This window comes from Tasmannia lanceolata, unplaced genomic scaffold, assembly GCF_043159265.1.
Source record: "Tasmannia lanceolata isolate RefF3 unplaced genomic scaffold, GAP_Taslan_0.1 ptg000020l, whole genome shotgun sequence".
Lineage (NCBI taxonomy): Eukaryota > Viridiplantae > Streptophyta > Magnoliopsida > Canellales > Winteraceae > Tasmannia > Tasmannia lanceolata.
Window position 1 is genome coordinate 3,271,390 of NW_027518697.1, and position 16,906 is coordinate 3,288,295.

Sequence of the window (16,906 nt, forward strand, 5' to 3'; positions counted from 1 at the left end):
CATCTCTCCGTGCATGTGTGATGTGTGAAACAACCAATTAATTTAGAAGCCAAAAGCCATACACTTGAATTTTTAATATCAAAGAGTTGTCTGGTTTTAAACCAAGACATGTAATGCACTGATACCATGTGAAAACAACCAACTACTCCATGATTACAATTTTCAAGCACTAGTTAGGCATGTTATATGGTCTCGAATATCCAACTGACCAATTAATTCCTTATAACGTACTCTATTTTTTTTTGACAAATAAGCCAGCAGCCATGGGGTGGGCCTTGGAAAGTTTTGACATATGCAGGAGGAATTCGCAGATCCTCCAGACGTAGAGCTCGTAGGGCTTTGAACCCAAATACATTACCCAATGTGTTCGTATCTATTAATAGGTTTTTGGTTCACACGACCAATCGCAGCAAATGCCTGTCAAAAAGCATTTGTAACTAATCGTGTAGGGGATTTTGGTTTACCCATATTGCTGAATAGAGCACCCACCCTGCATAGATTAGGCATACAGGCGTTCCAACCTATTTTAGCGGAGGCCGTGAAAACGGGGTTGTGGGAGAGCAATACAAGCGTCGTGCTGCTAGGCGAAGCGGTGGAGTGAAGCACCCTAGATGGTTAGAGTCCAGTAGCCGAAAGCATCACTAGCTTACGCTCTGACCCGAGTAGCATGGGGCACGTGGAAATGCTGAATTTGTCTCACAAAAAAAATCACCCAAATCTTGAATTTGATTCGGACTTTTGAATCTAATCACCCAAATCTTGAATTTGATTCGGACTTTTGGATCTAGTCATATACTCTGATAGTAGTGTTCTACAGTCGAAATGCTTACCTTTTCAGATAAAATGAACTCACCCAAAGTATTGATTTCGACTCGGGCTTTTGAGTCTAATCAAATACTCTGATAGGAGTTTTTTAGAGAAAAGAACTCACCTAGTCATGCACTCGACTCGGGCGGGTCACCCCATGACATTGTGTCACTCGGAGCCTCTTTCGTGAAAACTGCACATATCCTCCACGGTAAGATATTTTTGTTTCTAAAAATATAACCTTCCAAAAGTTTTGAGTCAACAGAAAAACACTGAAGTCAAAGCCGCAAAATACTGTTACGCCAGATTGTAGGAACTTTGTGACACGTGATTTTAACACGTGTTTAAGAAATATTGGCACTCCACCCCAAAAAAAAGAAAAAGAAAAACGAAAAAAAACCCATACACATTGCAGTTGGGGTGCAACTCGGGTTGGGTTGAGGCCAACCTGAACCCGACAGGAGCAACCATTTACTCAACCTGAAAACGATCCAAGAGGAACCCTTTTTGCCAACCCGAACCCGACCTAAGTTCAACGCGAACCCAACTCGAACTCAACTCAGCTTGAGAAAACACAACCTGAACCCAACCTGAAGTCAACCCAACCCGACTTTTTTTTGGGTTGAACCAGACGGGCTTGGGCTGAGCCCGACCAAGTTGCACCCCTACATTTCAAGGTCTAGTTTGTTTTCAGCTTTCCTCCACAAACAATGAAATTTTTTCGATATTGGAAAACAATTGCATGAAAAGTGAGTTTATTCATGGAAACAAAAAACTCTACTCAAAATCGGAATGACCTTTTCCCAATTTTTAACCACATCTCATCACAGGACACACTTGTTTCCTCTATTTTGTCTCCTAATTATTTTTAGCGACTTCACTCTCATCTCCTAAGTATTAGCCTTTTACCTTTCAAATTATTGGAAAAAAACAAAGTGTTTAAAAGTGATGGGGAAACTTTGCTTACTACCTTGAAAGAGACTGATTGAAACGAGTTTTTCATTTTTCTTTTCGTATTATTTTTTTTCATGGAAGGAGTGGAAAGCAAAGGCAAAACTGTTGCCTAACATTGCACTAATTTTGTCGAGCGTTTGAAAATGACACGACTCACTACCTTTGTTTTTTTTCTTAAATTTCTTCTGCCGGAGAGTCGATTCGGTCCATAACTTTTTGAAGCATCACACATACAGACCCACTAACTTTGTTCTAGCTAGGTTCTAAATTGCGAATCCAAATCTTCTTCTTCTCCTCTCTTTCGATTATCTTTTCTTGACAGTTTTTTGTCGAATTCCACCGACCATAAGTACTACATTCTCAAATCAGACAAAACATAAACACAGGTGTAAATCCATTCTCACATATTAACATAAAAACCCATGCATAATACCTCTCTCTCTCTCTCCAATCCAACACACAGCCTAAAATTTTCACCACGCTCTGCTACCCCCGACGACCGACACTTTTTCCAAAATTGTCCCTTCGTGACTCGAACATAAGACATATTGTTGGCTTTGAAACCAAATATTAGGTACCAAACCAATGAGCAAAAAGCTCCAACACTGATGGAATGCGCTTAGCTATTCCCTTAAATGACTTAAGAGGGTATGTGAAACAATTTGTCACTCCAAAAACTTAAGCTGATGGAAATGGCGTTATTATAATATTTTATACTTTAACAGGATAACCCTCTATCTACACTTCGTAAAGAATGGCCCCCCTGTTACAGACTAGAGTCCTAGGTAGTTATGGGCCTTTCCTAGAGTCTTGCGATCGGACGAGCTCCTGAAAATCTCGGTTTCCAAGTTTAACCCGCCGCTCGGGTTTGGTTTCCACTTTTATGATTTTTTGGATGGGTTGTCAAATGACCCTTTACCCTTAACCATCTCTTGAATCTCATGGTGCCACGTGTCAGGCTTCCACTGGATGTCTGATTTCACCCCCAACATATGACGTCTGAGGAAACAAAAATTGACCCCAACTAATTGATGCCCTCTTCTAACCTACTTGCACACGTGTCAGGAGAATGTTAACCCGTGTTTTTTTACCAAAACGGATTCGAGCCCTCGTCGTTTTCAATAATGAAACATTGTTTTTTTATTTCAACGTTTCTGATTGGTTGTTCTTAGCTTTTGTGAGAATTGTAAGAGCCTCTAGTGGAGTTTTCCACGAATCAATCACTCATCCGAGTCTACTTCCTTTTAACCTTGTCCTCAGTACAAGTTAGTACAAGTTAGGTGTGTTTGGCGTACCGTTTGAAATAACGTTTAAAACGCCGTTTTGCAAAACGGTGTTTTGGTTCAAAATGGCATTTTGCCAAACGGCGTTTTCATGTTTGGTTCGCCAGATCAAAACGACATTTTAAACGGCAAACGGAGGTGTTGTGTGTTTGGTTACAAATGCCCCAAAACGGAGTTTTAGTGGTAAAATGACCAAAAAGGGCATTGTTTGGTTGGCCTCAATGTAACTCAACTACTCTCTCATTAGGCCCAATATTAAAAGGTCATTAGGATCTCATTCAAACACTATTAAAATTAAACATCATTGCCAAACAAAAAAAAATGGCTATACCTTTGGGGTTCTTCTCCTTCTTCTTCTTAACGGCCGGATTTGACGGATGAGTGGAGGAGTTTAGGCAGTGAGGTAGACGAGTGGGTTTGCAACTTTGCAAAGTAGATGAAGAAAGTAAGAAACTAGGATTTCTTTTAATTCTTTTGTCTTTAAAAAATCAAAATTAAGAGATCATATAATGATATCAGCAGCCCCATTGTTTTGAATTAAATATTAACAATTTAACAAATTTGTGTCCTCAAGAATGATATTAATACCCCCACTTTTTTGGTATTTGACGTAACGCATAAAGTTGCACGCATATATGTAAAAATGGGTTTTGGTGAGGGCAAACACGTAAAAACCCACAGCCCAAAAACTCCGTTCAAAACGGTGTTTCAAACGGCGTTTCAAACAGTGGCTGCGCACCCAAACACTCCCAAACGGCCGTTTGGCCGCAAAACGGTGTTTCAAACGCCAAACGGTGTTTTAAACAGTATGCCAAACACGCACTAAGTCAATCAAAACTCCTTCAACTCGTACGTGAGTTGACTCGATTCTAGGCCGAATCCAAGTTTTAAAAGACTGCTCTATCCTAACCATAACAGTAATAAGGGAAATAGTAAAATGAAAGAAAATAGACAGATAATTATGATCTTTAATCATACAATGTTTTTTTTTTTCATGTGGGTCCCACCACTTCAATTCTGCTGCTGTTTGTGAATGATGTAGGTGTCATCCCTAGAAGGAATGCAAAAGATAAAGCTCATTAATTTCACACATTGTGTGTTTTTTAATGTGAGCCCACCACTTATACTAACAGTTGTTCAAGTCGTTAACCACCAACAACTAACCATAGCAATTGCTTAGCATGACCCATGCAACTAACCATCAGGACTGTTGGTCTATGACCCACCACATGAACGGGCCATGACCCAAAACCCACTATTAAGAAAGGCATCCAAACAAAAACAATAGTCCACACTCAATCTGAAAAAGAGCACTAATTGAACGGGTAGGATCCTCTAATCACCACGATTTTGGGCTATAATATAAGCAGACTCAGGTCCCTGTCTCACTATGCAGCTAGTCACGGTAGAATCCTTTCCGAACTACTGAGGACTTCCAAAGCCTCCCAAGTCTGGAGGTGGGATAGAATTAATTGTGATTTCCATTGTTGGGGTATGCTCTCCCAGGAAATGGACCTTCTCAATGTCTCTTCCTCTTAACCCAGAAAACTCCGGTAGTGAATTTTCTTTGCATCAAAGTAGTCCCAGAAGTTCTCGATAATGAACGCCCCTATGGTAGCCCAAACCCTGCCCGTCTGCATGCACTCCTCCACAATCAGCACACGGTGCGTCTTCTTCACCAGATTCCGTTTCCCTATCATGTACAGATCAAACAGCTTCGGAGACCTGATGTCTATGATCTCGGGATCATTTCCTACACCCATTCATTCCCACCTTAAGCGAGACCCTTTACCTTACCAACTTCCTTATTTTAGTCCCGAGTGCTTCTTAGCAATGGACAACAAAGGATCGGTTGGCAATACCTTCATTGACGGTGCTCGTGGAGTTCAACTATTTGCGAATCGGATCAAAGCTTTCCAGCAAGAAGTGTGATAGGATTGCCCAACTTACCGACGACGTTGCACATATCCAGGGTCGTGATTGAAGTAGTCCACATGTCGATAAAGAGGCCCACAACCTCCTGCACGACGTACCATGCCTATGCCTCCCTGAAGAATCTAGCGATGAGATGATTTTCCAATATGGAGGATATGGAGAAACTAGACAAGACCATAGCTATGAACTCAATATGGACCCTTAGAGATTTCAAAGGCCTAACTTCGTATTGAGGATTTTCTTGATAGACTTGTTAAAGTAGAAAGATTCTTCGAATATATGGAGATCCCTAAAGAAAAGAAGGTAAAGTTGGTAGCATACAAACTCACAGGTAGAGCATCAGCTTGGTGGGAGCAACTCCTAACTCTCACGAAAGCAACAGATGAAAGCACCAATTCGTAATTCGCCGAGGATGAAACAATTAATGTGTGATTCGTACCAACGGACTATGATCAGGTACTAGTCTGGTAATATCAGAACTGTCATCAAGGAAGTTGAACCGTGAGAGATTATGCAAAGGAGTTTTATCACCTATCCTCACGTATGGCTTTGACCGAGACATAATCACAAAAAGTTGCACGGTTCGTAGGTGTGGATTGCACATAGCCATCCAAGATCGAATCTCGATGCAGCATATGTGGACTCTTAACGACGCCATCAAACTAACCACTAGAGCGTAGACACAGTTAGATTAACTTATGATGAAGAAGTCCATATGCAAGATGATGCCCGTCACAAAAAATACGGGAACCAATGTCTGCATAGGAGATCTTAGCTACTATTTCAAAGAGACAAGTGACAGGAATCCCGAACTTGAATAGAAGAAATTGTTGAGAATGATTGCAAAGAAGAAATTATTGAGAACGATTATGAAGAAGTAATTCCACCAACACTAATGAATCCAGTTATTAACAAAGGATCAAAATTCGAAGAAGAATCCCTGCAAACAGAAATTGACGGAGTCAGATATGGGGACGAGTCCGACCTTATGCGACATGATCCATGTTTAATTATCCAAGATGTCTTATGAATGCCAAAACGAGAGGAAGATCCACCACAACTAAATGATGTTTTCAAATCCATGTATATGATCAAGCATGCAAAGAATTCCAATCGACGTCGTATACCTTTTAGAAAGGTCTATGAAGATGACGGCTTGTGCGATGTCATTGATATGGATACATGCTGGTAAGTTATGGGTCATGAATGACATCAATCTTCTTCACGGGGAGTGGAAGAACTAAACTCAAGGACGAGTTTCTTTCAAGTGGGGGGACCGATGTAGGACGGTTTTCTTGTTTCTGCTTTTGTTTATTAGTTTTATTTGTATTAGGATTACTTAAAGATAAAAGAGTTATGGTTATATTAGGAGTTCCTGTCTTAGTTGGAGTTTATTTTTAAAAGAGTTTAAGTTATCCTAGTCCTAGTTGGATCAGAGGTAGAGTTTGGGTAGGATAGGAAGTTAGGAAAACTATAAATATTGTAGGCATACAAGTGTAGAATTTATCTTTTATTGAATAAAATTTCAAGCTTTTATCTTCCCTCGTGGATTCAAGGTCTTTCTCCTTATCCTTGTGGATTCAATGTCTTTTCTACAAGGGGCAAGACGGTGATCTTCACCTTCTTTCTCCATGCTTCTGTCGCATCAGGATATAACAAAAAATATAGTTAAAGAAGAGCTAAAAGAAGAGTTTATAATAAACCATTAAAAAAAGAGTTTATAATAAATAAAAATATAGTTTATAATTAAAAAAAAGAATTAATAATAAAAGAGGTAAACACAATATTCAATAAGAAACAGAATGTCACACTTGACACAGTACAAAAACACCTACATTAAATCTGACACTTCTAGCAATACATTTACAAGTGTAAAAAAGAGTGTTGTTGAAATGGGTGTCAGTGTCGACACGTGTCAACAATAAATTCAAAGTGACTGCTGAATCATAGAAAATATAAAAAATCAATGACCATTCAACAACAGTAGGATTATTTCGGGTTATCCAAGAGGTGCAAATGAGAAACAATAATAATTGATAGAATTCATTGACGCAAGACTCACTCAAGAAGGAGAATTTATAAGTGACAAAACTTTCTGAATAAACTCACACTCAGCTACTGCAGAGCTGCTCAACTGCAGTCACAATCTGCGCCGGCTGAACCACAGTCCACTCCTCCAAAGTCCCGGCATACGGCGTAGGGACATCCTGGGATGACAAACACATGATCGGAGCATCCAAGTAGTCCCAGAAGTTCTCGATAATGGCCGCCCTGAGGCTGGCACCAATCCCTCCTGTCCTCATACACTCCTCCACAATCAGAACACGGTGCGTCTTCTTCACCGAATTCCCAATCGTGTACAGATCGAACGGCTTCAGAGACCTGATGTCTATGATCTCGGGGTCATATCCTTTGTTCACTAGCGTCTTTGCCGCCTGCATTACATGGTACCTCATCCGCGAGTAAGTGAGGATAGTCACATGCTCTCCTGGCCGAACCATCTCCGCTTCCTCCAAAGAAAGCACATACTCTTCGTCGGGGATCCTCTCCTTCAGGTTATAAAGCAACACATGTTCATACAGTATGACTGGGTTTTCACTCCGGATTGCTGCCTTCATCAGGCCCTTTGCATTGTAAGGAGTTGAGCAGGCAACCATCTGGAGGCCAGGGACTGACTGGAAGTAAGATTCTAACCGTTGAGAGTGCTCAGCGCCCAGCTGACGCCCGACTCCTCCAGGCCCTCGGATGACAACTGGGATGGTGAATTGGCCGCCGGAAGTGTAATGGAGCATGCCACAATTGTTGGAGATCTGATTGAAGGCCAATAGAAGGAAACCCATGTTCATGCCTTCAATGATAGGCCTTAGACCAGTCATAGCTGCCCCAATGGCCATGCCGGTGAAGGAGTTTTCGGCAATGGGAGTGTCGAGGACCCTAAGATCACCGTACTTTGGGGCCAAACCTTTGGTCACCTTGTATGAGCCTCCGTAATGACCAACATCTTCCCCCATGACGCATACTCGAGGATCTCTGTCCATCTCTTCTTCCAGACCCTCTCGAAGTGCCTCGAATAAGAGGAGCTCATGCCTGATGATACAAGATAGTCATTGCACATTCACAGATATAAGCAGTTCAAAAACACTATAATCGGATTTTGATACGTGAAAGAAAGGGGAAAAAAATAGAAGAGGATCATCACATGTATTAAACCTCAATCAAGTCATGCATAGCAAAAAGAGAATGGAGGAATCAATAAATTCTAAAAGAGAGCCTACTCAGAAATACCCTGTTTTTCAAGATCAATCAATAAGACATTATCATATTTTTGTAGCGCTAGCAACTTCTCTTCTCGGGCAGTTAGTGGAAGTTATCTTGTACTTGCCTTGTTTTACAAAGAGAAAAGACGTGTTTCCTTAAAATGAAGATGCAAACTTAAACCTCCTCAATTCAAAATGATGATGCTAGGAATACATGTCCATGTTAGAGATGTCCTGACAGAGCTCCCTATGTTGCCATCTTTTCAAGAATGGATTTTTTGGACAAAACTACACTCATCTTTTGATAACCTGGCTGATGTATCTCCACTTGGTACAGTTGGCAATATTGGGAGGGCTGTTTGGGACAACCTTGATACAGGTGTCTTCACATCCTTTCCCATTCAAAATAGAAAGTCTAGAAGCTTCAATTAGTCCCACCAATTCCAAAATAAGGACTTCTTTAACACCTGACAAAAATATTCCTAAAAATCAAATAAAAATAACCAAAGTTCAGGAAAAGTTCTTTATTCCAGCTCAATCTTCTCCAATTTCTGGTTCGAAGGACCAATGGTTTTGAGTTGCATAATCCAGTCTCTTAGTGAAGTCTGCATTACCAATCAAGGAAAAGAAGTACCCTGAAGTAAGTGTTTCATCCTTCTCTAAAGTGAGTAAAGTGCTCAAAACATTTGCATGCATAGGGGTCAGGTTAAATGTGCTGTAATTGCTGTTGATATTCCACAGTGACAAGTTTTCGTACACTGGTATGTCCTTGCCGCTTAGGTATATGGAAAAGGATACAAGGAATCAAACAGATGATCCTGAAAGAACATGCACATGCTCAACCACCTTTGCATTGCAGCTTCGTAGAAACTTACATCCACTGACAATGGAAAGGGAATCTACTAGTCCAGTAGTCCTAGAGTGGGAGTGGCAGCCTCAAATTGGGAGCAATAGGGAGCAGGGTGCTCCTCATAAATAATATAAATAAGTAAAGTGCTCAAAACATTTTTATGCATAGGGATCAGGTTAAATGTGCTGTTGATATTCCACAGTGGCAAGTTTTCGTACACTGGTATGTCCTTGCCGCGTAGGTATATGGAGAAGGATACAAGGAATCAAACAGATGATCCTGGAAGAACATGCACATGCTCAACCACCTTTGCATTGCAGCTTCGTAGAAACTTACACCACTGACAATGGAAATGGAATCTACTAGCCCAGTAGTCCTAGAGTGGGATTGGCAGCCTCAAATTGGGAGCAATAGGGAGCAGAGTGATCCTCATAAATAATATAAAGGGATATACTAAACTCCATCGCAAAAGGCTTTTTGAGGCTGGTCTGTTGCACGTTAGACTAGCCACCTCGTGAATGGAGACAAAAGCTGTTGTTTTCATTAACGAGGTGGCTGGTCTGATGTGCGACAGACCAGCTGCGAAAACCCTTTTGCGATGGACGCTAGCAATTCCCTAATATAAATTATATAGATAATATGTATATAGAGATATATTGCAAACATTATAAATGAGTATTAATTATTCAAAAACTACAAAATACTCCATTCTATTCAAAAATTTTACAATATAATACAGATCTGTCAAATTTGAAATTGAAAGTTACATGGGGTGAGAGTATTCGGAGGAGTGACCTCATGGTAAGTCCTCATGTTGAAATGCCCTGTTTCCCATTCAACAACCAAAAAAATATATAGGAGTATCTATGCATTTACAATTTTTTTCCGGTGAAGAAGATTTCTATATGGAGAAGTTATGCATTTACAATATCTTCTGCAATAACATAAAATAGTGCGTAAAAAGTAACAAAGTAGGAAAAAATTGCTCGAAATGTATCTAAAAAATTTTGAAGAAAAAAAATACTACAAGATGAAAAAGGAAAAACAAAACACGAAAAGGACAATTGCTACTGTAAATAGTGTATGAAAATACTCAAGCATCGTTTAAAAATGCAGATGCGGCAAGGAATGCGGCTGAAGAAAATCCTAGTTGACTCGGCACGACGCGGTCAAGTACTCGGTTGACACGGTCATAATTCAAGAGAGTCAAAAGGAGTTTTTATTGACTCTGTAGGGCAAACCACAGAACGCGGCGGCAAAACGCGGAACACAGCCAAGGTAAAAGAGAGTCGACTCCGGGGAGTCCACGATGACACGGGAGAGTTGTAAAACTATGCTCACAAGTCTCAATTTCACGAATCTGAATGTAATTTTTGAAAATATAAGCCTTTGTCGCTTAAATTTTTTATAATTTCCTCACCTTATGGCATGCTAGAAGTTTAATAAAATAAAAATCGGAGAATGATAGACAACTTGTATTGGTAGAGTGTGGTTTAACAACTTAAAAATTACTATACAATGAGGATATTTTAAGCGACAAAAAATATTTTGAATCGGTATTTGTAAAATATAAAGTAATATGAAATTTTGGATATCAAAGAATAATTCAAGAAATAAAATGCATTCTTAGAATGTAAGGTAAGTTCTAAGATATAAAGTAATATGATATTTTGGAGATCAAAGAAAAAATCAGGAAATAAAATCAAAATGTATTTGAATTTCCAAGAGTGAATGATCGTACTCGTATAGGATATTGGGACCTTGTCATACCCGTATATTAAGATTTTGGGGTACAGAAGTGTTGGGACCCAAGTAGAAGCCACTCTTAAAAGGTAGCCTTTAAGGGTGGGTTCTACCCGAGAGCCAACAAATGGTATCAGAGCCGGGGTGTGGTAACTCATGTGGGCCCTCAAGGATGAAAAAAATCCTTCGGGGAAGATCTCGGAAACCCCGATGCACCCTCGAGGAAGATCTTGTAGTTCCCACATTGCTCCTGCATGGAGGGTCAAGATTGTCCATATTGCTTCCGCGTGGAGGAGACTCTTGTGGGTTCCACGCAAAGCGAAGATCCGACATCGGAAAAGTGAATGAATGCAGATGGGTTTATAATGAATTGGGCTCTCTCCCCTTAATGTGCAGCTTTTAGGGTGAACTCACCCTTAAAAGCTAGCCGTTAAGGGGAGGGTGCCCAAGTCCTTACCATTCATTTTTCTAATGTGGGATCTTTGCTTTCGCATGGAACCCCCAATAGTCTCCCCCTCCACGCGGAAGCAACGGGGGCAATCTCGCACCTCTACGAGAGAGCAACATGGGAACTACGAGATCTTCCTCGAGGGATTTTTCTCCTTCCTCGGTACACCGGGGTTCCCGAGATCTTCCCCAAGGGATTTTTTCCATCCTCGAGGGCACACAGGAGTTACTACGCCCTATGGTACCATTTGTTGGGAACCTTAGTAGAACTCACCCTTTAAAAGCTAGCCGTTAAGAGGAGGAAGCCCACGCACTTATAAACCCATCCACATCCATTCACTTTACCGATGTGGGATCTTTGCTTTCATGTGGAACCCCCAACAGTCTTACCCTCCACGCGGAAGCATCGTGGACAATCTCGCCCCTCTACACGGGAGCAACATGGGAACTACGAGATCTTCCTTGAGGGATTTTATCCATCCTCGAGGGTACACTAGGGTTTAGGGCTGCAACATGGTCGGGTTGGGTCGGGTGTTTCAAAACCCTAGCCCAACCCTGGATCCCATTATCTCGGCCCTGACCCGCCCTGACCCTGAGTCAGGGCCGAAAAACCTCAACCTATTGCCCGCCCTACAGGGCTCAGTGCTAGCCCTAGCCCGCCCTGATTGGCCCGGGCCGGGCCGGCCCTAATTGACCCTAGTGCAAATACCTGTTAAGAGTGCAAAAAATAAAGCAACCACTTATCATATAGAACAAAATGATCAACAAACAGAGAAAGGGAACAAAATAAGACAATATGAATTCAACAACATGACGGGCAATAGAGACAATTAATAATAATAATCTAAAGAAACATCAATCCAAGATAATAGAAAACATTAGCAAAAGAAACATGCACAGATGGTTCAATTCTATAATAGAAAACTTAGGGTCGGGCCAGGTCAGGGTACCCGAGGCATTAACCCAGAACCCGACCCGACCTGAGTCAGGGTCTAAAAAAATGAACCCTGGCCCGCCCTCAGGGTTGGAAAATCCAGCCCTGACCCTGTTCGGGCTCAGGGCGGGTCAGGGCCAAACTTGCACCCCTACTAGGGTTACTGAGATCTTACCAAGGGATTTTTTTTCCATCCTCAAGGGCACATAGGAGTTACCACGCCACTATGATACCACTTTGTGCGGGAAAATCCCGTCGGACAAGAAATCCAATCAAATAACACAATCAAACGCATAATGGAGACAACCAGAAGAATTACAAGAGAGCAACACAAAGAGAACACACGCGATTTACGCAGTTCGGCACAATGGCCTACATCCACAGACGAGATCAAAGTTCTTCCACTATTACAGAAAAGATAACAAGATTACAACGGAATTAACACAAACCCATTAACCCATAATCCCCTTTACCCTTCGCATAATTCTCTCTCAGGCCCCTCTCTTTATACAAGAAAGAAAACCCCCTTTTCTATTACAAAAGGAAACCACAAGAGAGAACCAAGAACAACTCCCCTTCTTTCGTCTTTGCAATACAAGATGAAAATCGAACCAAAACAGTACACCCAAGAGGTAAAACTCTTGCCCTTTATCTCTAATCTCGTCAAGAGAAAGAACTATCTTCACTTCATCTCCACAAGAAAAACCTATCGTCTTTTCTTCTTTGAACAAGAGAGAACCCAAAACAGAAAGTTTGCCCTTTATTCCTTTTTTCCAAGAAATTGGGAGTTCTCTACTCAAATCTCTTTCATTTCCTCTCTTTTTTCTCAAAAAGAATAATCGTACACACCTTTGAAGTTTAGAATTCAAACTCCATTTAGTTTCCATGCATGCACATGTAATACAGTTTGAAAATTGTTTCCCATATGTTTCGGGAAACAAGCCACGACACAACAAGAAGATCCACATACCTGATCGCTTCCCTAACCATATCATATACTCATGCCCTATACCAATAACAGAGTACCTAAACCCCAAAATAGTGCCATGTATATTGCTCTATTACTTAGGCACCTATTCAGCAACCAACATGACCAGGTAAGGCTGTTGCCCCACGGTAACCTTCCCAGCCATGAGCTAGGCTAATCACCAATGCATGTTGTGCATTGATGAGTGTGACTATGCGTTTATAGAAATAATAAAGTAACTACAGAATAAATAGCAAGTTAAAATCATATTTTGCTTTGCTCATAAAGGTCCTGATGCATAGGCCATAGCTTCCTCATGCAAAATCATCAATAAGGGCATTGACTGGATCTGATGATGAGGGCCTTCCTCGGTTCCGTTAATGTCTTCAAAGTTAATAGGATAATCCAAATGCAAAAAAGCATTACAACTAAAAGCATAATTGTAACAACTAACAGACATTTGGATTTTACCATTCGAAAAAAAAAAAAACATACATTTGGATTTTGGCATGGACATGGTGAAGAACTCATCTAAGCACTGGCAGCATTTGAGATTTCAATTTAATTTTGAATATATGAAAAACACATCAAAGAACAACCCGCGTCAATTTAAATATTATGTGATCTTTCTTCACTGATTTGACACTGATGCAGTTCTCATTTATCACACAACATACGAGCCAATATCACAAATCATGTATCTTCTTGGATTAGAGACTCAAAAGTCCATGCCCCAATAGTAGATAAACAGCAAATTGGGATTCTTTCGAATAAAAAAAAGACAGGAAGAAATCACAGCACTAGCAAGACAAAAAGAAAGTAACAGATAATAATTTCCCGCCAATAACACTAAAACCAATATTTCAATACAGATATACAAAAACCAGCTGTAATTGGAACCCATAATGTAGCAGAAACTGTGTTATGATTAGCCAATTAATGAAAATGAAAACTGCAAAAGAGAATTCTGAACATTTACAAAATAGAATAAACATCAAACACAATTTGAGATACAAATAGATCAAAAGAATTAAAGCCTACCCAGGCTTAGACGCAGTGGAACTCGTGGAAGTATCAGCCTTCGCCTACAAAAAAGATGCAAAATTCAGAACAGAAAAAAAAAAAAACAAATTCTCATACAATTCCAAACGATAAACTGAAAACATCCGCGTTCAATTACACGATTTAGAGGGAAATGATATGATTATGGTTAATTTAGAGTGATATCATCATAAATTGAAGGTCCCCCTAAGTAAAAATTGAATAGGGTTTAGAGATTTTAACTGCCACTGCATTGGTAGTAATTAACTTCCTAGGATTCGAGCTGCCAGAAAATCTTCCTTCAGATCTCACAAACAAAACGCTCCCATTCCTCTCTGATAATATGAAAAAAAGGAAAAAGAAAAGAAAAGAACAAATTCAGATCCAAACATTCAAGAATTCAATCAGACCTCCGAAATGACTTTGAACTGAGAGAATAAAAGAAGGACTGATTGTAAAAGAGAATGAAAAAACCTAGCCGAGATTTGAACGATCCGAGCTGCAAAGTCTTGGAATTGAGTGAATCTGATGAAGATAGCCCCGATAGGGCTCCGAATCCCTGCAAAACCACTGCCATTTTCGCACAGAAAGAGAGAGATGAGAAGGGGGAGAAGAAATGGGGGGTGGATATAAGGAGGATAGGGGCGGAAAGATTAAGGACGTTGCGATCTTTTTGTTGTCAGTGTTGAGATCGGGGATTTTAATGCGTTTCTACTCGCCACCCACTTTGTTTCCATCGCCCCTCTCCTTCACCTCTCTCTCTCTCTCTCTCCCTTCTTTCGGTTTTTCTGAGTTTTAGATTAAAAAGTTGACAACAGGGGGATTTGATCTCTGGACCTCCCTGAATAGATGGATGCTCTCTAATAAAACCAACGTTTCGTAACGTTTTGGTTATTTGTTGTCGTCGGCCACCGGTTTCCACCTGACCCTGACCCAACCCATTGGTTAGACAGGGATGGAAATTCTTGGATTAGTTGTTCTGGGATCGGCTATTGATAATTTTTATCTTGAATTGACCCATGGATTTCCGGAATTAGGAATTGGAATCAGATCATATTCTACTTTCTATTCTCATAATCTCAATGTCAGTTTCGTCTCTTGATTCCATTCATTTTTTAAACCAGGATATTGGAATCGGGCAGAATCAAAATAAGATGCTGATTCGAATGCCTAATTCCGGAAATCCAAATCCACTTGTACAGTATATCTTACCACTTGGTACTGTTGTTGGCATGAACAATTGATAGAAAGCCTATCCAAGGATAAAATGCATTTCCATATAGAGAAAAACGTAAGGATGCGTTTGGATTGCCTGAATAAGCAATTGGAATCAGCATCATAGTCGTATTCCTATTCCAATTCCGCTACAAAGGAAAATGCAAAATGAAATTTGATTAAAAAAATTCATTCCAACTAGGGTGTTATCATATCCGCTTTTCATTCCATCCCGATGCTATTTCCACCCTCACGATTCTGGTCAATTTGGATTTGACTAGACTTGGGTTCGACTCAGTGAGATGTATGATGCCAGATTGCCAGACAGACATGAAATGTGATAATGGTGCCACTTAGAAGTTATTTCTGAAGGATGATGCAATTTTCGAGAAACTTCCCTTGGTTTTTTAATATTAATATTAATTGATATTTTTAAGATTTTAGTTTTACATATATGTAGATGCATATCTCTAGGTACACATATTTACATACATAAAAAAAAATTTAATACAATTTTTAAAATCAATGTTGTATTAAACCTGAATTTTTCCGTAGAGTTTTTATACGGCGCAAGGCCTATTTTTCAATGAGTACTGTACACACCCGCACCATGGAATGATCCAAACCATCCATTTGATGAGCCACGACTTAAATAGGTTGTGTCAAAAAAATCACTTAGGGGATTTTCTATATTGGATAGGACAGGCAATACTAAACCAAGGAGGGCTATAGGGAGCACGCAATGTTGGGGAAATGCTTTTAGGGAGAAGGCCTTGGAAAAATGCGAAAGTTGTGTGATTAGTGCTTATGCAACTCCATGATCATTAAAAACAGCCCCTAACAAAAGTTTAAGGCTTGAAACTACTTGCCGCTTTCAAAAACTAGTATAGCTTGAACAAGATTAGCAAACATAACAAGATTGCCTTCTTTGAACCGCCTACTTGAAAGTGGAAGTTCAGGCTCCTAAGCAGAAGCGAGAATGATGGAAGTAATTGTTGATTTGCAAAGCAAAGCTAAGCAAAGGGGCTCGCAACTTTATTGGCTAGGGCTACTCGCACCGTGCTTAATATCGTAAGGAAAGCTATAAGCTACCGTGGGAATATCTGTTCAAATGGACATTCTGGATCATCCCATATGGTGACCGACCGTCAAACAACAATGGCAGGGAGAGAGAAAACTCTCCCCCTTTATTTTTGATCCAGGTCAAGCCCACTTTTTTTTACTTTCCCCTTGATAAAAAATCAATAGGGTTGATATTTTCTCTCCCGGCCCTTTATATGTGAAGGGCGGCCACCGTATAATTTCTCATAAAAACTCTTCCGCTTACTAGATTGATCAGACGTGGGCCCATCATGATAATGATCATGGACAAAGATCGACTTGTTACTTGGTCTGAACCAATCAATCCATTCTACATATGCCAATTATCAAGAGCCACAGTTCAAAATCATAACATGTTACATGTCCTGTAAA

At 40.2% G+C, this 16,906-nt stretch overlaps 1 protein-coding gene across 1 annotated transcript; it reads right to left on the reverse strand.

Moving 5' to 3' along the window:
* Window positions 1-6,903: 6,903 nt before the first annotated feature.
* On the reverse strand, window positions 6,904-15,099 carry LOC143854539 (pyruvate dehydrogenase E1 component subunit beta-like). Its single transcript, XM_077364558.1, has 4 exons — window positions 14,693-15,099; window positions 14,462-14,553; window positions 14,219-14,262; window positions 6,904-8,066 (listed from the first exon to the last, which is right to left on the reverse strand). Exons 1-4 carry the CDS (start codon window positions 14,793-14,795, stop codon window positions 7,091-7,093), a joined length of 1,215 nt encoding a protein of 404 aa, XP_077220673.1. The 5' UTR covers window positions 14,796-15,099; the 3' UTR covers window positions 6,904-7,090.
* Window positions 15,100-16,906: the final 1,807 nt, after the last annotated feature.